At 46.4% G+C, this 21,543-nt stretch overlaps 1 protein-coding gene across 1 annotated transcript in view; it reads left to right on the top strand.

Annotated features, from left to right (window-relative positions):
• Positions 1 to 21,543, top strand: part of LOC109925525 (sodium- and chloride-dependent creatine transporter 1-like) — a 72,122-nt gene that overhangs the window by 5,457 nt on the left and 45,122 nt on the right. Inside the window, exon 2 of the mRNA XM_048606653.1 lies at positions 10,033 to 10,278. Within this exon, the coding sequence (XP_048462610.1) occupies positions 10,033 to 10,278 (246 nt within the window). The remainder of the gene's footprint in view (positions 1 to 10,032; positions 10,279 to 21,543) is intronic.

The raw sequence follows: 21,543 nt of genomic DNA, 5'->3' as shown, positions 1-21,543 counted from the left end.
AGATGTTCACCTGCACATCTGCCAATGTGGTATACTGCATCCGCTGTCCCCGGTGTGGCTTCCTCTACATCGGGGAAACCAAGCGGAGACTCGGGGACCGCTTTGCAGAACACCTATGCTCGGTTTGCAATAAACAACTGCACCTCCCAGTTGCGAACCATTTCAACTCCCCCTCCCATTCCTCAGACGACATGTCCATCCTGGGCTTCCTGCAGTGCCACAACGATGCCACCCGAAGGTTGCAGGAACAGCAACTCATATTCCGCTTGGGAACCCTGCAGCCCAATGGTATCAATGTGGATTTCACAAGTTTCAAAATCTCCCCTCCCCCTACCGCATCCCAAAACCAGTCCAGCTCATCTTCCTCCCACCTATCCCCTCCTCCCACCTCAAGCTGCACCTCCATCTCCTACCGACCAACCTCATCCCACCCCCTTGACCTGTCCGTCCTCCCTAGACTGACCTATCCCCTTCCTAACTCCCCACCTCCACTCCCCTTTACTGGCTCCATCCCCGCCTCTTCGACCTGTTTGTTTCCTCTCCTCTATCCCTCTTCTATCCGCCTCCCACTCTCTCCCTATTTATTTCGGAACCCCCTTCCCCTCCCCCTTTTCTGATGAAGGGTCTAGGCCCGAAACGTCAGCCTCTCTGCTCCTATGATGCTGCTTGGCCTGCTGTGTTCATCCAGCCCTGCACCTTGTTGTCTCGGATTCTCCAGCATCTGCAGTTCCTACTACCCCTCTTAAATATAGGGGGTTTCTGCCTCTCCCACACTTTACAGGCAGTGAGTTCCAGATTCCTATCACCCATACATCTCCTTTAAACCTCCTGCCCCTTAATTCTTAAACCAAAACCTTCCCTGGTCATTGATCCTTCCACCAAGGGGATATGTTTCTTCCTGCCTGTGTCCCTCAGTTTTATACATCTGTCATGTTGCCCATCAGTCTCCTCTAACGCCAGTCTGTCCAATCTTTTTTTCTACCTGAATGGTGGAGCAGACTTGAAGAGCCAAATGGCCTCTACTGTTCCTATGTTCTATATTTCTATGGAACTGTCCAGCCCCAAGATAACATCCTGGTAAATCTTCTCTGTACCCTCTCCAGTGCTATTGCATCCCTCCTGTAATGTGGATTCCAGAACTGCACACAATACTCGAGCTGTGGCCTGACCAACATTTTATATGGATCAAACATCACTTCAAACCGAAGGAACTGCATCTGCTGTAAATCAGAAATGAAAACAGAAAATGCTGGAAAATCTTAGGTCTGGCAGCATCTGTGGAGAGAAATTGGAATTCACGTTGTGGGTCCAGCGACCCTTTGGAACAGAATTTTCATTCCCAAACACAAAACACACTGATCAAACCTCCTACATTCAAGTTTAAATACAGACCACAAATAACTGACCCCTGTGAAATTCCACTGGACATAGATGTCCAGCCAGAAAGAACACCCATATTTCTTAAATAGCAACAGGAGTAGGCTGTTCAGCCTCTTGAGTCTGCTCTGCACTCTGCCTATCAATGTGATCATGGCTGATCCAACATTCTTTAATATACTATCCTACCCTTTCTCCACAATCCCTGATTTCCATGACTGATGAAGAATCTATCGATCTCAACCTTAAATATACACAAGGACTCTGCCCCCACAGCTGTGACAAGGAGTTCAATGACCGTCAACCCTCGAAGGAAATTCCTCCATCTCAGTCTTCAATTAGCACCCCTTTATCCTAAGACTATACCCTCTGGTCCTAGACTCTCCCATGAGGGAAACATCCTCTCAGCATTTACTCTGTCAAGCCCCTTAAGAATCTGAGCCGTTTCAATGAGATCACCTCACATTCTTCTAAACCCCAGTGAGTAGAGTCCAACCTGTTTAACCTTTGCTCATAAGGCAATCCCTCCATCTCGGGGATCATCCTAGTGAACCTTCTGTGAACTGCCTCTAATGAAGTGCTACCTTTCCTTAATTAAGGGAACCAAAACTGCTCACTGTGCTCCAGATGTGGTCTCCCCAGCACCTTGTACAGTTGCAGTAAGACATCCCTACTCTTATACTCCAATCCCCTTGAAATAAAGGCTGACGTTGCATTAGCCTTCCTGATTACCTGATTACCTGCTGTACCTGTGTGCTAGCTTTCTGTGTTTCATGTACATGTTCCCCTGAGTCCCTTTGTGTTGCAGCTTCCTGTAGTTTTCCTCATTTCAATAATACTCATTCTTTTGTTCTGCCTTCCAAAATGAACAGCTTCAATTTTCCCACATTAAACTCCATTACCCACTTCCTTTAACCTAACAATACCTCTAAGCTGTTTGCATCCTCCTCATAACCTGCCTTTCCACCTTTTTTTTTGTCATCTGCAAATTTGGCACTAGTACATTCACTTTGTTTCTCCATTAATGTTTGTAAACAGTTACAGTCTCAATACTGATCCCTGCAGAATTCCACTGGTCACACTATCCTCGTCAGATAAACAGCACTCCACCATCACCCCCACTTCCTGCCATCCAGCCAATTCTGAATCCAATTAGCTAAATTTCCTTCCATCCCATGGACTCAATACTTTGCTGTCAGCCTCCCATGTGGCTCCTTATCAAAAGCCTTGCTGATCTCCAAGGAGACTACATCAGATACATTGCTGTCAGGTTACCTGGGTGAAAAATTAATCCAGTTGGTCAGAAATGACCACTCCCTAACAAAACCATGCTGATGTTGTTTAATGTTGGTGCCTCCAAATGCATATTAATTCTGTCCCTCCGAATTGCTTCCAAAATTTCCCCATAACCAAGATTTGAGTGACTGGTCTGTAGTTTCCTGGTTAATCCCTTACTCTCTTCTTCAATAATGGTCACATTGACTGACCCCATCAAAAAAAAACAAAGAATGTAGAGATAGTAGGAACTGCAGATGCTGGAGAATCCGAGACAACAAGGTGCAGGGCTGGATGAACACAGCAGGCCAAGCAGCTGTGTCTAACCCCGTGCTATCCCTGGCCTGGGAGTGTTTGCGCGGGGTGGTGGGTGGGGAAAGACAGTATAGAAGGAGCTTTACTCTGTATCTAACCCCGTGCTGTCCCTGTCCCAGGAGTGTTTGGGGACAATGGAAACTTGCTTCCTTCACAGTGCTCTCCTTCTCCCGATGGAAGTGTGGGGCTAACAATGATGTTAGCCTTGCTTTCTTTGTATTATTTGACCACCCAGGAGTGTGCTCGCTGCTTCCCCTGAGATCAGGAGCTGAGCACGGAGGATTGTCGAGGTCCCGGCTCTCCGCCACTCTGCAGTGGACATTCCAGCACATCCACAGCATTTTAATTCTCAAAGTGACATTCCCCATTGGAGACGTCAGTGGACTGACGTGTTCTGCTGTGTGTGTTGCAGTGTTTTCTCTCTCACTGCTAGACTGATTTTTGCTTTTATTCAGGCTTTTGCCTTTATCTTCTGTCTCCTTCGGCCCCTCGCTCGTTCTCTCTCCCTCGCTACTATAACCGTCCTCACTCTGCTCCCGAACTATTTGTAATGATAATCAGAACATATCATCTCTGCCCACTGAATCTCCCATCCCTGACGGCGTCGATAGGAAGGGGCAGCGACATCACTGAGGGAATCACGGTCTGGTTAAAGCCTCTGCGGATTCTAGCAACAACCTCCCAATAGACCGTGCGTGCTCAATATTCACAATATGGCATTGCATCTGTCGGGGAATTCCTGTGATAACAGCAGCTCGGAGAATAGCTGAATAGAGACGGGCTCTGGCTCATCTCGATTGAAGCGCCTCAGTGCTGTTACACTTCCGAGAAACAAGGAACTATTTCAATGTCTTTGTTCACACATGCACCGCAGGACGGAGACACACTGACTAGGAAATACTCCTAGCCAATTCTGTCAGAAATGCTCTATTATTTCTTACAGCAATCCCACCCCTTTTTTTTAGAAAAAAGACAAGGAAACCTTTTTGTTTCAATATTGAGAGGAGGAGGGAAAGAGATTTGGAGAGAATCAGGCAGAAGAGACTGAGTAAAGAATGAACGGGGGCAGAAAGTGACAAAAGGAGAAAAAGAGATACAGAAAAGTGACCAAAATATTGAGCAGCATTACTCTAAGGACACGAATATTCGGTAGAGATTTAGAATCTGTGTAATGATGATTGCGTGCGCTGTCCTGACCGTTTACTGTTTGAGACACAGACTGCTTCAACCTAATCCTGATTTGTCACCTGTCCCTGTCCCCACCGTCCCATTGAATCCTGAATTAAATAAGGAATACTGCAGAGGTACTCGATACAGTAACGCTAGCGTACGAACAGACCACTCTGAAGATCATCATTCTGATAGTTTCATTCACAGAAACAGACGGGGGCGGGGGTTAGGGTTAGGGGTAGGGGGAGTGGGAAAAGGATGTAAAACCGAGAGAAATGGAGAGGGAGAGAAACAGTGAGGCATAACTCTCAGGCAGTGAGGGGGGGGGGGGAAGAAAAATGTAGAGGGAGGGAAGGAGGGAGTGAAACAGGGGCAGAGAGAAGGAAAGCACGGAGAGAGGAGGCGAAAAGAAGTGATCCGAGAGTCACCAGGACTTCCGATCCCAGCAGAATCATTGTCCTGATTTGAAATATTTTTGGAAATGAAACGTAACTGAGCAGCTGTTTAATTCTGAAACAGCTCGCAGCGGGGAGTCTATGGCGTCATTCTCAATGCTCTGAGTGAATGAGGTTTGCAATACAATCCTTCCCTGACCTTCAGGACCAGCACAATGGCTGCTTGCTCCATACTGAGACAATCGAGCTCCTTGTTCCTACTGCAGCCTGACCTTTGTCCCCTCCCTCCTTCAAACTACCTGCAAATGTGCTGCAGTGTGGCTGTGTGGGAGTATCCGTGTGCCTGTATAAATATGTCTGCGTCTGTGTCTCTCTTGGTATTTGTGCCTCTGTATATAAATGTGTGTGTGTGCCTCTCGGTGCAGAAGTCTCTCTGTGTGTGGGTGCCTGTGTGAATATGTTTGCGTGTCTCTGGCTGTGAGAGAGCTCTGAAATCTCTTGATCTATAATGGTTTGAATCAAATTGCTTCGCTGAGACACTGCCTGTGAGATTGGTGAGCAGAAAGAGGCTGAGGGGAATTTATTCAGTGACATTATGCCTTTCCCTGCAGTAGCTACCCTCTGGGATATTACAAAAGTGACTGGGACGTCAGCTCGGTTCATATGACCTACACTGCAGTGTACTTTCTCTTCCTGATTTATACTGCACCTGGGTCACTTCATCTCATCTATCTGAAAGAGGAGGATGAGGCCATTCAGCCCAATGTATGGGTGAGGTGGTCTGCGACTCCCACATCATGCACTGTCAGACAGCTCACTTCCATACCGCGACCACTCCCTGTGTGATTTTCCCCCCACCCAGAGTGAATACCCCTCATTGTGACCCCGAACACCCACAGGCCACCCCCCCAAAAAGGTGACCCTGGGCAGTGATCCCCCACCCCCACGGGAATTCTCTGGGGAGCTGGTGTGTGCCCCCCCCCGGGGCTGGGGAGCCCGTGCCCTGCCGATGGTTTGGGGGCAGCTCCCTGTGGGATGACAGAGAAACCCCAGAGAATCTGACAATCAACCTGAATCAACCTTCGAAGGCTGCAGGAACAGCACCTCCTATTTCGCTTGGGAACCCTGCAGCCCATTGGTATCAATGTGGACTTCACAAGCTTCAAAATCTCCCCTCCCCCTACCGCATCCCAAAACCAGCCCAGCTCGTCCCTGCCTCCTTAACCTGTCCTTCCTCCCACCTATCTCCTCCTCCCACCTCAAGCCCCAACCCCATCTCCTACCTGCTAACCTCATCCCGCCCCCTTGACCTGTCCATCCTCCCTGGACTGACCTATCTCCTCCACACCTCCTCACCTACACTCACCTTTACTGGCTCCATCCCCGCCTCTTTGACCTGTCCGTCTCCTCTCCACCTATCTTCTCCTATATCCATCTTCTATCCACCTCCCTATTTATTTCAGAATCCCCTTCCCCTCCCCCATTTCTGAAGAAGGGTCTAGGCCCGAAACGTCAGCCTTCCTGCCCCTCTGATGCTGCTTGGCCTGCTGTGTTCATCCAGCTCTACACCTTATTATCTCAGATTCTCCAGCATCTGCAGTTCCTACTATCTCTCTCAGATGAAGCTGTTTATTGGGGTGGGGGTGGTGCGAGTGCTGAGGGAGTTGCTGTGTTTTGGATGAGATGTTACAGTAAGGCTCTGTGTTCCTTTTCTGTTGAATTTAGTTTCTGTCGGATTACTTTGGAAAAGCTGGGCAGTTATTCCTGTTGTCCCGACTAATTGATCCCTCTGTTAGGGTAACAAAACAGATTTTTTTTTTTTTGCCATGTATCACAATCCTGTTTGTGGGATCTTATTAACCTCAAATCAGCTGTTGTATTTCCCATGTTACAACAGTGGTAATACTCCATTGGCTGGAAGCATAGTGAGATTTCTGAAGGTGAAAAGCACTATATAAATGTAGAAGGGTCTAGACCCGAAACGTCAGCTTTCCTGCCCCTCTGATGCTGCTTGGCCTGATGTGTTCATCCAGCTCTACACCTTGATATGAATGTAAAAGATCTCTTTTTTTCCCCCTTTTTGAAGTCATTTAGAGGTCTTAGGCCCCTGGTTTTGATTATCCATTGATCATCCCCATGAGACCCTGGGACTACTTTAGTTCATGTGCACAGCCTAGCCATGGAATCTGGCCATTTTAGTCACTGGTATTAAGCTAGAACTTGAGTTTTTGGTTCAGGCTGATTGAAGGAGAGAATGTGATGAAAGTGACACAGAAAAGACAACCTGACAATTTTTGGAATGTGGTGTGTGAGCAGCAAGGACTGCTCTTGATGCTTTGGCACTGGGTTGGTCAGGAGCAACAGGATTTAATTCAGTCTTTTTGCCTTCTAAATGGAAACAACTGCATCCATTTCCTAACCAGTTTTTTTCTAGTAATTGTATCTTTCAAAGTGAGTAAATCTAGTGGCCGCAGTATTGGATACACTGGATATTCTAAAGGCCTGATTATGAAATGGCTGTCCTAGCAACACAGATAACAGGAGCCAGTTAATTTGATTTGTGTTTTTGCAGGAGTTGGTGTGAGTGGGATGGTTTCTCATCTTGGCACTGCCTGAACAATCTGTTCTAGTTTGATTTTAATTAAGTACAGTCGCTTGAGGCAGACAGTAGCTCCTGCTAGTTTGTGCTGGATTTGGTTTGACTGACTTGAGATTTGTCTGGTAACTACCAGGAACTAAGAGGAGCCTCTTGGTTGCTATGGCTCTCCCATGGAGATGTTTCCTTGTACTAAACTGATCAGGACTTGCTGATCACATACAGCCTGTTATCACCCACTCCTCAGTTTGCTTTACTCCCTATGGTTCCATCTTAATGGAGAGCGGTTGAATGGCCTGCTCCTGTCTCTGGTTAGGGAGTCCAAGACTTAGTGGCCACTGGGTAGATTCATCAATTGTCTCATCTGTCTACATGTCGTCCAAACCATTCCTCTTGTGTATCTTCCACTTCCTTCATTCCGCTTAGTGCCTGCGCCTTGAGACCTGGAGTTCCCTTCTCAAGCCTCTGCTTGTTCTTCCTGTAAGGCCTTTATTACAAGTTCCCTCTTTGACTAAGCCTTTGTTAGGCCTCCCAGCTGCTCCTTTCAATCAATGTTAATTCTTGTCTGATTATATTTCTGTGTTGTGTGTTGGAATGTGTTTCTACATAAAAGGCATAAATGTAAGCATACACAACGTTATAGCACAGAAGAAGCCATTCAGCCCATGCTTACAATACAGGCCTAGTCTCTCCAAGGCAACTTGCTCATTCCAGCTATTAGTCTAGCAAACTTTCTCTGATCAGCTTCCAATACATTAACGTCCTTCTGTGCAAGACTGGTCACTATACTTACACGCTACTGTAGTTGTCTCACCAATGCCCTGTATAACTGAAGCATAACAACCTACTTTTGCATTCAATTCCCCTCACAAGCCATAACATTCTATTAGCTTTCCTGATTACTTGCACACTAACCTTGGTTCATGCACTAGGACACCCAGATCCCTCTGTAGCCTCTCCCCATTTGGATAATTTGCTGCTTTTTTAATTCTGTCTGCCTAAATGGACAATAGTGCACTTTTCCACATTCCTCAATTTGTCACATCTTTGCCCAATCAATGAATGTATCTACGTCCCTTTGCAGGATCCTTTTTTTTGTGTAGCCTCTCCAAAACTCACTTTCCTACCTATCTTTGTCATCAGCAAACATACACCACAAAGGAGTCGGTTAGTTCAGTTGGCTGGACAGTTAGTTTGTGACACTGTAGTGTCAACAGCATGGATGCAATTCCTGTACCAGTCTGAGACACTCCCTCCTCAATCTCTCCCTTTGTCTGAGGCATGGTGACCCTCAGATTAAGCCAGCACTGTTCTCTCTTACACTCACCCTCTTGGGGCACAACCCTGAGATGACATCACCTTTACCCGACACTACCATAAACCTTTTTGATCTGGCACCATATGAAATGCCTTCTGGAAATCTACATATAGTACCTCCCACTGATTCTCCTTTATCTACAGCACAAGGTGCTTCTACAAATAACTCCACTAAATTCGTTAAATATGACTTCCCCTTGACAAAACCATGTTGGCTCTGCCTGATTACCTTTGAACTTATCCAAGTGCCCAGTTATAATGTCGTTAATAATAACTTTAACTTTGCGACAAGAATAGATGTGATGCTAATTGGCTAATAGTTTCCTGCTTTCTGCCTCTATCCCTGTTTGAATAAGGGAGTTAAGTTAGCAATTTTCCAATATAAAAGGAATATTCCCTGAATCTAATGAGTATTTTTGGAAGATTTAAAACTAATGCACTAACTATCTCTCTAGCTACTTAAGATCCTCAGATGAAATCCATCAGGACCTGAGGACTTTCAACTCATGTTTCCAATGGCTTACTACTTCCCTGGTAATTGGAATTTTGTTTAGTTCCTCCCCCTCTCTTTCAGTTATTTTGGGGTGTTTGTTTCATCTCCAGTGAAGACTGATGCAACATGTCTGTTCAATTCATTTGCCATCTCCTTTACCCTACATTACTAATTCCCCAGACTCCTTTTCTATAGGACTGTCATCTACTTCATTAGCTGTTTGTTTTTGTTTAAATATCTGGCAAACGTTTCCTGACTTTATACTTTTGACTGACTTTCTCTTGTACTCTGTTTCCCCTCATTAATAATCTTTAATTCTTTGCTTTTTATATCCTGTCCAAACTGACTAATTCTCACCATCTTTGCAGAATGATATTCATGGTCACTTGGTCTGAGACCAGATTGCTATTTCCAGATTCTTTTAAAACAGAATTCAAATTTCCAAGCGTGTCAAATTGGGATTTGAGCTCTGTTTCACAGATCTTTAGCCCAGTTAAATCACCATTGCAGAACGGAATTTAGTTTTGTTCATTAATGGGATCTTGGTATTACCTAGAGTGGGACTAAGAGTCAGCTACATTGCTGTGGGTCTGGAGTCACATGTAGGCCAGACCCAGGTAAGGATGGCAGTTTCCTTCCCTAAAAGGGCATTTGGCAGATGGGATTATTTGTAACAACATGGTCACTATTAGGTTAGCTTTTATTTTCAGATCGCCACTGACTTCAAATGCTGCGGTCTGCAATGAAGAGATTGGAACGCAGGTTCCCCAGAACAATGGCCAGGGATGTTCAATAACTGGCTCAATGACCCCACCATCCCCTCTCTCTGCAGGCCCATTGTAAATGTCACGGGAGGGGGAGGGGCAGGGGGAGGGGGTGGGGTGGTGCGCGCGTTCAGCAAGGGTCAGTGCTCGGGGAGTGCCACCCATGGAGTTTTCGTTTGTATAATTTGACTGCTTTTTCCTACATTTAAGGGTAAGTACCTTTTTGGATAGTACCTTTACTGTGTGTAAACACTTTAAAAGATGGTGGTTTTGTGACTGGTGCTGGAATAATGCCTGTCTGTTGTTGTCTTGTGCCTGTTTTATTTTCAGGTGGAATTGGCTGTCCCCGTGCCCCTGAAAGCGAAAACACTGAACTGGCTGGTGACCCCGAGTCTGGTCAGGAAGATAAATCTGTATTGACTCCTCTCGTTGTCACAAACGGTTGTGTCAAAGATCCGGTGTCGGAGCGAGAGACATGGACACGACAGATGGATTTCATCATGTCCTGTGTAGGGTTTGCTGTGGGACTGGGTAACGTTTGGCGATTTCCCTACCTGTGTTACAAAAATGGTGGTGGTGAGTATGCTGTTGGAATGACATTGTCTGGGATCTATCCCAATCCCATCCATTTGAAACCACGTTATTTGTGCTGGAGAGGATTTGTGAGGATGTTGCTGGTCGGGGGGATTTCTGTTACGTAGTCCCCATGGTAACAGAGGAGGCTGAGCGAGACTTGAGGGAGTGGATATAATTCTGAGGTCCTCAGACAGAGGATCCAAAGGGCTCATTCCCCTTTGCAGAGTGAAGATTTGCAGGATTAGGAGGGATTTGAAGAATAATTGTTTCATCCTGAAGTGGCCAGTTCGTGTGGAACCTACTGAGAGGGTAACTGGGGCAGGGACCCTCACACTTGGACAGTGGATGGATGTGACATTCACTATAATGATATAGATCAAGTGGAAGGTGGGTGTGGGGGCGGTGAGGAGAGTAGACTAGAAACATTTTGAAGCCAGTACAGCCTCAATTGGCTGAACTGTCTCCTCCTGTGTGCTGATTCTTTGTTTTGTCAATTTTCCTTTGATGCTGACTCATCATGAATCAGTGTGAACAGGAAATGGGATACTGGATTATCTGAAAAATCCCCGAATATACCCCCCAGCAACTGTCAAACATCACCAGAATTACCTCCAGTGCTTGCGTGTGCGATGTCCAAAGGTCAATGTGCTGGCCACTTGGGTAACAAACCCCAGGTATTTACTCATTCATGTCATGAGGGCATTGCTGGCTGGACTAGTATTTATTGCATATCCTTAATTGCCCTGGACAAGGTGGTGGTAATCTGCCTCCTTAAATGAAAGTGCATGGCATTGGGAGGTGTTAGTGTATTGAGATGGCTAGAGAGCTGGCTGATGGATAGCAAACTAAGAAAAGGAATAAAAATGGGTCATTTTCTGAGGGGCAGGCAGTGAGTCATGGGATACAGCAGGGCTCAGTGCTAGGACCCCAGCTATTCAAACTACTTACTAATAATTTAGACATTGGAACTACAAGTAATACCTCCACGTTTGCAGATGATACAAAGCTGGGTGGGAGGGTGAGCTGTGAGGAGGAAGCAGAGATGCTTCAGCATTCTGAGGGTTCGGAGTTCTGAGGAAGGGTCACCGGACCCGAAATGTTAACTGATTTTTTTTCTTAGATGCTGCCAGACCTGCTGAGATTTTCCAGCTACTTCTGTTTTTGCTTCAGTGTGATTTGGAGGCTGTGTGAGTGGGTAAATGCAAGGTAGGTGCAGTATGATGTGGATCAATGTGAGGTTATCCACTTTGGGACCAAAAATAGGAAGGCCAATTTCATCTGAATGATTGATAGACGGGTAAAGTGGGGGAGTGTGTGCAATGAGACCTGGGTGTCCTTGTGCAGCAGGCAGTGAGGAAGGTAAATGGTATGTTGACCTTCATAGTGAAAGCATTTGAGTACAGGAGTAGGAATGTCTTGCTACAATTTTACAGGGCCTTGGTGAGACCATACCTGGAATTTGTATGCAGTTTTGGCCTCCTTATCTGAGGAAGGATGTTTGTACTATAGAAGGAGGGCAGCAAAGGTTTCCCAGACTGATTCCTGGGATGGCAGGGCCGATGTATGAAGAGAGACTGGATCAGTTAGGATTATATTCACTTGGAATTTACACAGAGGAGGGGAAATCTCAAAAACCTATAACAGGACTGGACAGGTTAAGCACAAAGATGTTCCTAATGACTGGGGAGTCCAGAACCGGGGTCACAGTCTAAGGATAATGTGTTGTTCTGTTAGAACTGAGATGAATTGAATTGAATTAGATTTATTGTCACATGTACTCATGTGAAAAGTTTACAAGTCACTACTTGCAGCACATATTGGATACAAAGGTGCCTGGGTACTGAATCCTGGTACAAAGCAGAAAAATATTGAGCCTGTGGAATTTTATGCCACAAAGCAGTTGAAGCCAACACATGAATGTGTTTTTAAAGAAGGAATTAGATGTAGTTCTTGGGGTATGGGAGAATGCGTGGAATGCCCTGCCTGCAAAAATAGTAGACTCGCCCACTTTAAGGGCATTTAAATGGTCATTGGATAAACATATGGATGATAATGGAATAGTTTAGGTTAGATGGGCTTCAGATTGGTTTCACAGGTCGGCGCAACATTGAGGGCCGAAGGGCCTGTACTGCGCTGTAATGTTCTATGTTCTATGTTCTAGAGACCATTTTTTTCATTCATTAGACATGGTCATCATTGTCTAGACCATCATTTATTGCTCATCCCTAATTGACAAGAGGGCAGTTTAAAAATCAACCAGGTTGCTGTGGTCTGGAGTCACATGTAGGCCAGACCAGGTAAGGGTGGCAGATTTCCTTCCCTAAAGGACACTAGTACACCAGATGGGCTTTTACAACAACAGCTTCATGGTCACCATTAAACAATTAATGCCATCTGCAGTGGCAGGATTCAAACCCAGGTCCTCAGATCATTACCTGGGTCTCTGGATTAATAGCATTGAGTTAATAGCACTGGACCATCACCTCCTGAGTTGGACAATTAGCCATAATCATAATGAATCAGGAAGCAGGCACAAAGGACCAAATGGCCTGCTGCTGCTCCTGGTCTCTTTCTGTGTAAGACAGAGGTGCAACATTTTTGGTGAATTTTTGTGATTCCTTATTCCTCTTTAAATTCTCCTGTCTCTCTGGAACGGACCCTCATCAGTCTTTGTTTATTTAGGACATTGAGCAGTAATGTGGCCTCAAGGGCCATCCCAATACTGTTAATGAATACTGCATTTCACAGAAGGTCCAGAATCTGCCCCATATTCATTTGTAAAGAGGTTCGGCTTTCAGCTGGCATTTCACTCAGTGGTGATGTCCGCTCAAGGGCAGGGCTGACCCATAGTCTCTCCGTCATGGATGGAGTGAGGAGGCAGCTCTCAAATCACCCAGTGCTGGCCAGAATGGGGATCGGACCCCAACCCTGTTGGGCACTAATCTGATCCACATTGGCTTTCCAGTCAACAAGGAGTTGGGAGTTACTGTGACAACATGAACCTTTCCCACTTGGAGCTGTGGAACCTGATGTCAAAGACTCAACATCGATAGTCAGCCCTGTGCTGGAGACAATCTCTCCTGGTTGACCATCTGCCACTGTATTTTGGAAGGATTTGGAACTGTTGCTTGATCTGCTTGACCATGTTCCAAAAGTACCCATTAATCAGTGAAGGAATGAAGGGATGTGGGGAAAAGGCAGGAAAATGGAGTTGAGAGTTATTTGATCAGCCATGATCTTATTACAGCAGTATGATAGGCTGAATGGTCTATTTCTACTTCCTTGACCTTCAAGACTTGAACCCAGAGCTCCTGCCACAGAGGCAGGGACACTACCCAGACCTTCTGAAATAACTTACATGAGGACCTTTTATAACTGCAGGATATCCTACAGCCAGTGAGATACTGGTTCAAGTGTCATCACAGTGTAAGGTAGGAAACCCAGCAGCCAGCTTTATACACAGCAAGATTCCACAAACAGCACCATGACAATGACTAGACAATCTGATTTCTTGGCTGGGAAGAAGTATTAGTGACGATACCAAGGAAAATTCCCTGCTCTCCCTCAAATATTTGGATTCGATGCATCTGCTTGAGTCATACAGATGTACAGCATGGAAACAGACCCTTTGCTCCAAATTGTCTGCACCTGCCAGCTATCTCAAATGAATCTAGTCCTATTTGGTCTGTATCCATCTAAACCTTTCCTATCAATGAACCTGCCTAAATATTGTAACTTTACCTGCATCTACCACTTTCCCTGGCAGCTTGTTCATACACCCACCACTCTGTGGAAAAAGTTACCCCTCAAGTTGCTTTTAAATCTTTCTCCCCTCTCCTTTAAACCTATAGCCTCTAGTTAGACATGCCCCCTGCCCCAGGGAAAGACCTTGTCTATTTACCGTATTCATGCCTGTCATGATTTTTATAAACCTCTAATGTCACCCCTCAGCCTCTGATGCTCCAGGGGAAATAGTCCCAACTTATTCAGCCTCTCCCTATAGCTCAAACCCTCCAACCCTGGCAACATCCTTGTAAATCTTTTCTGAACCCTTTCTAGTTTCTTAACATCCTTCCTATAGCAGGGAGACCAGAATTGAATGCAGTATTCCAAAAGTGGCCTAATCAGTGCCCGTACAGCTGCAAAATGACCTCCCAACTTCTATACTGAATGCACTGACCAATAAAGGCAAGCGTACCACGCGCTGTCTTCTCTGTCCTATCTGAGACTCCACTTTCAAGGAGCTGTGAACCTGCACTCCAAGGCCTCCGTTCAGCAACCCTTCCCAGGACCTTACCATTAAGTGTATAAGTCCTGTCCTGATTTGCCTTTCCAAAATGCAGCACCTCACATTTATCTAAATTAAACTCCATCTGCCACTCCTCGGCCCATTGGGCCATCTGATCAAGGTCCTGTTGTACTGAGATAACCCACTTCACTCAGAATTAGAATTAGCTTTATTGTCATATGTATGCAAATGAGTACATGTTATCCTTGTTTAACTGGTCCATGTACAGGAGAACACATCCCCTCATCAGTGCCCTGAGAGCATCAGCCCAACAATGAACTCAGGTGATTGGAGCAGGGCTTGAACTCAACTTCCTGCCTCACTAGACAGAACTCTTACTGGTCAATACTCTTATCCCAACGTTGCCCAAGAGACTAATTCTTACCCCTTTGGCAGAATGTGACATCGAAACAAGCTGACTTTGGGTCAGGAGTTGGGGGAAATTAACCACCACGGTGGACAATGAGTAAACATTGTGCCACCAACTGGTGATGTCAAAGATTTGAGCAGAGCCAGCTTCCCACCATCCCCTTCCCGCTGCCCCCCCCCCCCCACCCCCCCCCCCCCCCCACCAATCCAACCCCCTCAAATTGGAGACCAAGAGTGTTGTTACCATCTTTCTGAGCAATTATTTCAATAAAATCACAATTGGAGGAGAGACAGGAGGTGAGTTATTGAAAGCTGCGAATGTGAAGTTTACAGATCAGCCACTATCTTGCTGAATGGCAGAACACGCTTGAGGCCATTCACCTGTGTGTTGATATCCAGGGACTTGTTCTCCTCCGCTGTCACAATGCAGCATTTAATCGGAGAATTTGGTCACGAACACACATGACTGAGCAGACCTTCAATAACATGTCAGGGAATTGTAGCTTCAAAAAATTACACTGAAACAGTTTGAGAATGAGTTTGTTTCTCTATATTATCTCATGTGATGAGAGCTGGTCCATCATTTGTTGTCTGTCCTAGTTGTCCTTGAAGGTGGTGATGAGCTGCCTTCATGAACTGCTGTAGTCCATGTGCTGTAGTAGACCCATGATGCCCTTGGGGAGGGAATTTTGCGCCAGTGACAGTGAAGGAACAGCGATATAGTTCCAAGTCAGGATGGTGAGTGGCTTAGAGGGGAACTTGCAGGGGGTGGTGTTCCCATGATCTGCTGCCCTTGTCCTTCCAAATGGAAGTAGTCATGGATTTGGAAGGTGCTGCCTGAGGATCTTTGGTGAATTTCTGCAGCGCATCTTGTAGATAGTACACACTGCTGCTACTGAGCATCAGTGGGTGGAGGGAGTGGGATGTTTGTGGATGTGGTGCCAATCAAGCGGCTGCTTTGTCCTGGATAGTGTCAAGCTTCTTGAGTGTTGTTGGGGCTGCCCCCATCCAGGCAAGTGGGGAGTATTCCATCACACTCCTGGCTTGTGCCTTGTAGATAGTGGACAGGCTTTGTTGAGTCAGGAGGGAAGTTACTCGCTGCAGTATTCCCAGCTTCTGAATGGTTCAGATAACTGGAAATGAAAAGGATCTCCATGAAGAAAGTGGAGTCACAGGTAGACAGGATAGTGAAGAAGGCATTTGGTATGCTTGCCTTTATTGGTCAGTGCATGAAGTATAGGTGTTAGAAGGTCATTTTGCAGCTGTACAGAACATCGATGAAATACTGTGTTCAATTCTGGTCTTCCTGCTATAGGAAGAATGTTGTGAAACTAGAAAGGGTTCAGAAAAGATTGACAAAGATGTTGCCAGGGTTGAAGGGTTTAAACTGCAGGGAGAGGCTGAATAGTCTGGGACTATTTTCCCTGGAGCATTGGAGGCTGAAGGGTGACTTTAGAAATTTCTAAAATCATGAGGGGCATTGATAGAGTAAATAGACAATGTCTTTTCTCTAGGGTTGGGAATCCCAAACCAGAGGGCATAGGTTTAAAGCTAGAAGGGATCTAAGTGCATCTTTTTCAGAGGGTGGTGCGTGTATGGAATGAGCTGCAAGAGGAAGTGGTGGAGGCTGGTATAGTTTCAGCACTTTTAAAAGGCATCTGGATGGGTCTATGAATAGGAAGGGTAGAGGAATATGGGCCAAATGCTGGCAAATGGGGCTAGATTTTAGGATATCTGGTTGGCATCGACAAGTTGGACTGAAAGATCTGTTTCCATGCTGTGCAGCTCTGTGAATCTGAATGTGACATTGAGGCTGCTGGATTGTTTTAAAAACAAAACTGGTCCCTCATTTCCATTAAAGGAAGGAAATCTACCGTTCTGATCCCAGACTCCACACCATCAGTAATTCTAAAAGGACAGCTCAGCACTGGCTGTACCTGGCAATGTTACCAATGTTGCCCACTTGCTGAAAATGAATTCATCCATCTAAAAATCTGTGACCAGGACATGCTGATTGGCTAGCTGTTTGACTGTGTAATGGAGTCAAATTAGAATGAAGATTATGTTCCTGTGATTCAGGATCACAGGTTTTACAATATCTCAACGTCAGATGTAATCAGACAGAAATAGGAGCTTGGAACAAGGCAGAGTTGATTTAACAAAACCATTCGTAATGTTTACCTTTTTTAATCTTTGTGTTGAAGGCAATATAACAACGTCACGTTGTCATGGTTCAAGGGAGGTAGTGACATCATGACAATGTCGCTGAACTGGGCCATCGTGTGGGTGGTGTGAGGGGTGGGGGTGAGGTGAGAGGCTGTTCTTGATATCAAGGTCACATTTGACTGAATGTGGCATCATGGAGCCCTAGCAAAACCAGTCAGTGGGTATTAGGAGCAAACTCATGGTTGTTGGGGGTCAGTCATCTCAGCTCCAGGCGTTCCTCAGGGTAGTGTCCTCGGCCCAACCATCTCCAGCTGCTTCATCAATGACCTTCCCTCCATCATAAGGTCAGAAGTGGGGATGTTCACCAATGATTGCACAATGTTTAGCACCATTTTCAATTCCTTATACTGAAGCAGTCCATGTTCACATGCAACAAGATCTGGACAATATCCAGGCTTTGGCTGAAAGTAACATTCATGCCATACGAATGCCAGGCATTGACCACTTCCAATAATTGACAATCTAACCACTGCCCCTTGATGTTCAATGGCATTATCATCATTGACTCCCTCGCTCAATACCCTGGGAGTTTTCATTTGACCAGAAATTCAAATGGACTTGCCAACATAAACAGTGTCTACAAGGGCAGGTCAGAGGCTGGTCTACCCAGTGACACATTTCTTAAATGAAATCAAGAAAAGAAAACTGGAATACCATGGTCAACATCACTGGAGAGATTAAAGTTATCATTGTTGTAAGAACCCATCTGGTTCACTCTCCCTCTGTAGGGAAGGAAGTCTGCTGTCCTTACCTGGTCTGGCCTACACGTACCTCTTCATATGGTGTCTCTGATTTGGCTCCCCAGGCACTTTCTGAGGACAATCAGTTCATGGGCTATACAGAATGGGCAACAAATCTCAGCTTTGCCAGTGATGCCCATGTTCCCTGAGAGAATCTTGTACCTCTATCTGGGCTGTGGTGAATTGCCAAAGGGCACTGCCCAGTGAACTGGCACCTCTGAACGAGGTGGAGAAATCTGTCACTCTGTTCCAACTTGTTGGCATTCAGTGCCAGTGGGTGAGGTGATTTGCTGGTGGGTGGATAGTTGCTGCTATCTGTCAGCTGTGAGTGTTCTTCATCCGTTCCTATTTACATCTCCCTCTGTTTATTGCAAGTTTAAACTGTTAACTGCTAATCTTTGCTGAAACAATCACTTTTTGACCGTTTGGCTGCCAAGTTCTCAAGGTGACTCTGAACCAGGCCTGGTTCAATCACGCATTGTTCTATCAATGACCTTATTGTACAGTGCTCAGATCAAACGCTGTCTGATATTTCCAGTGTGACACTGAAACAACACCTTGTGGATTGTACAGTCAGCGATAGTGGTAATCTGGACCAACAGCAGCATTTGTCAGAGGAAATTCCTGATATTCTGCTGGAGTTGCAGCTGAAACGTGAGTTTCTCAACCTTGTCAATTTCAGAAATTTAGTAAATAGCTCGCCAGAAATAACTACTGCCCTGACCCATAGACACCAGTCTGAGTGTCCCCTGCACCTGTGGCAGGCTGTGTTGCTTGTACAGTTCCATACATGTTCTGATTACCGCTGGGCACATCAGCCTGGCCTTTGCTTGATTTGTAAGATTGGAACATCTTGATCTGGGCTTGGTCAGGAGAGGGGAAGTGTGGTTTTTTTTTAAGCTACCACATTTTTTGATCATCTGAAACCCCTCCATTAGCTCACTGTCTTACTCCGATATACTCAACAGGTATCTTGCCTTTGTAACCTATCTCCCAGATTCCACCTATACTGGTGGATTTATGTGTGATACCTTTTGAGGCCAGCCCTACATTGTGGCAGACTGGGCTCTGGGTGGGTTGTCAGCAGAGACTGGAGCAGTGGGAACCAGGCCTGAGTGACCACAGAGACAAGTGAGAAATGAAGGGCAAATGTGAGAAGAGTTCTGTAATGACCAGTGACACGCCCGGATGTCAGGGCCTGGTCTGTGCTCAGCTCTAGGGTTAGCGAGGCTTTCATTTCTCATTAACTTTAATATGGACTTCACCAAAAATAGCACAACTTGCATTTATATAGTGCCTTCAGCAAAGTTCGCGATTGTGAGATGCTTCAACACATCGACTCTCTTAAACACAATGTGACAGCGATCCACCTAAGGAGATAGCACAGGATCATTGCAGCACACATTCAGCTGATCCTGTCAGTGTAGGCCCTAAATAGAACACAGAACATTACAGCACAGTACAGGCCCTTCGGCCCTTGATGTTGCACCGACGTGTGAAACCAATCTGAAGCCTATCTAACCTACACTATTCATTAACCATCCATATGTTTATCCAATGACCATTTAAATGCCCTTAAATGAGCATAAAGACTGCCATTTTGCCCTTATACCTGCACTATCCTTACAATAAACTTGGTCAAAATGTATCCTGGCTTAGAGGGAGAGAGCTGGGGCCAGTGAGAAGGTGCTGTACCTATCCTAATGAAGCTGCATTGCCAATAGTGGGTTTGGTGGGATGCAGGGAGCTCCGACACTTCAGCCTGGCTGTATGATCGGGCCTACTGATGCTGCCTGAAGCCAGTTTAATCCCTGACAAGTGGAACTGTCATGACAGTTATTGCTGTGACGTAGACTGAGCTCCGTAAAGATCTCTGCTAATCTTCACAGCCAGCTGGTGATGAATCACAGCAGGAGCCACCTCCATTTCCCAGCAACACTGTCAATGTGCTTACTTGTCAAAGGCTGGTATGTGACATATTTATACCAGGGTTACGACCATTAACATCAGGTCAAATACTCAAAACCCAGCAATGCTGTCAGGCACAGGAACAACACAAGGTTAGATAAAGAGTAAAGCTCCATCTACACTGTGTCCCTCATCAAACACTCTTGGGACAGGGACAGCACGGGGTTAGAGACAGTAACGTTCCTTCTATACATCTTCTCCCCCACTCCCCCACCATCAATCAGTCCCTCAGCTACACTCGTGGAAACCGAAACCCCGTGTCCGAGTTGGATTTGGGGATTTGTGAATGTTGAGACTCTCCTAGTCTCTCTCCATTCCTAAAGCTGCAGGTTTGCTCAGTAATGTCCTGCAGTTGCTAGTTTGACTGTCAAGCTCCATTCTGAGGTCAAGGCTGTTTGACAGGCAGGGGTGGGGGTGGTGGTGGTGCTGTTGGGAGAGAGAGGTCACCGTCACGGTGCTTGTGAGAGGGGAGTGCGTGATCTGAATAGCAATAACTCTTCCAGGAGGGAAACTGGGATCAGCCTGAATCAGCCAGAGACCGGGAAGACAGGCAGAAAGCTCACGGTGACAGTGAGATCTCCTTCAGAGTCCATCAGCTTGGTCTAAATCCTCATCCAGACCACCTCCTCTGTCCTGCCTCCCATCCCTAATCTCTCAGCAATCGCAGGCAGAAGCTGCCTGAGCCCCGTTCTCAGGAATTCTCACGGAAAACCTCCGGCTCTCTTCAACTTTTAAATTAAAATCCCACCTCCTGTGTGACCACCCAGTTCCCAGCTCCACTTTCTGTGGATGGTGTTAGTTTGTCGCATAGTGCAGCAGGGGGTGGGGGTGGGGGGGTTAAGGTTCTGGAAGTTTGGGGGTGGTGGGATGGGGGCAAGGGGTATGCCTAGGCTGGGATGGGGGGTGTGGAGATGCAGGAGGTAGGGGTTATGCCTAGGCTGGGATGGGAAAGGGGTTGGGTTGCAGGGGGCAGGAGCTATGCCTAGGCTGGGGTGGGGGGTGGTGGGTGTTGGGGGTGGGGGTGTCAGGGCTGATTCGCTGGCACATTCCCAGCAGGTTATGGGATACTGTGGCACCCTGTCACAGTTACCTTCAGCTCTTGGCTCTGCACACAATCAGGATTTCAGCCCCTGTTTTGGCCAACCCAGGACACCTGCTGCTGGAGAGTCCAGGGACATATCTGGTCGAGCTTTGCATTCCACTCGGCTCCCGCTGAAAGTCACCGATTCGATTCCAGGCAGCGCAGTCAAGCCCTTTAACCAGACTGTAACTCCCAGAGCAATGCTGGGGGCTAGCTCCTGGTTTCGGAACGACAGCTGGATCCTATCATTGAGCATCTCATTGTCACCCTCAGCACTGCCACACCGCACCCTGTTCCTGTAGAGAAAGAGATATACTGCTGGGCCACAACTTCAGGAAGACCGGGGGAGCGGTGGGGGGAAAAGAGGGGACAGTGGAGAGTGAGGGAGATTAACAGGGATAGTAGGAACTGCAGATGCTGGAGAATCCGAGACAACAAGGTCCAGGGCTGGATGAACACAGCAGGCCAAGCAGCATCATAGGAGCAGAGAGGCTGACGTTTCGGGCCTAGACCCTTCATCAGAAAAGGGGGAGGGGAAGGGGGTTCTGAAATAAATAGGGAGAGAGTGGGAGGCGGATAGAAGATGGATAGAG

This window comes from Rhincodon typus, chromosome 16, assembly GCF_021869965.1.
Source record: "Rhincodon typus isolate 14 chromosome 16, sRhiTyp1.1, whole genome shotgun sequence".
NCBI lineage: Eukaryota > Metazoa > Chordata > Chondrichthyes > Orectolobiformes > Rhincodontidae > Rhincodon > Rhincodon typus.
This window is presented reverse-complemented; position numbering and strand designations above follow the sequence as displayed.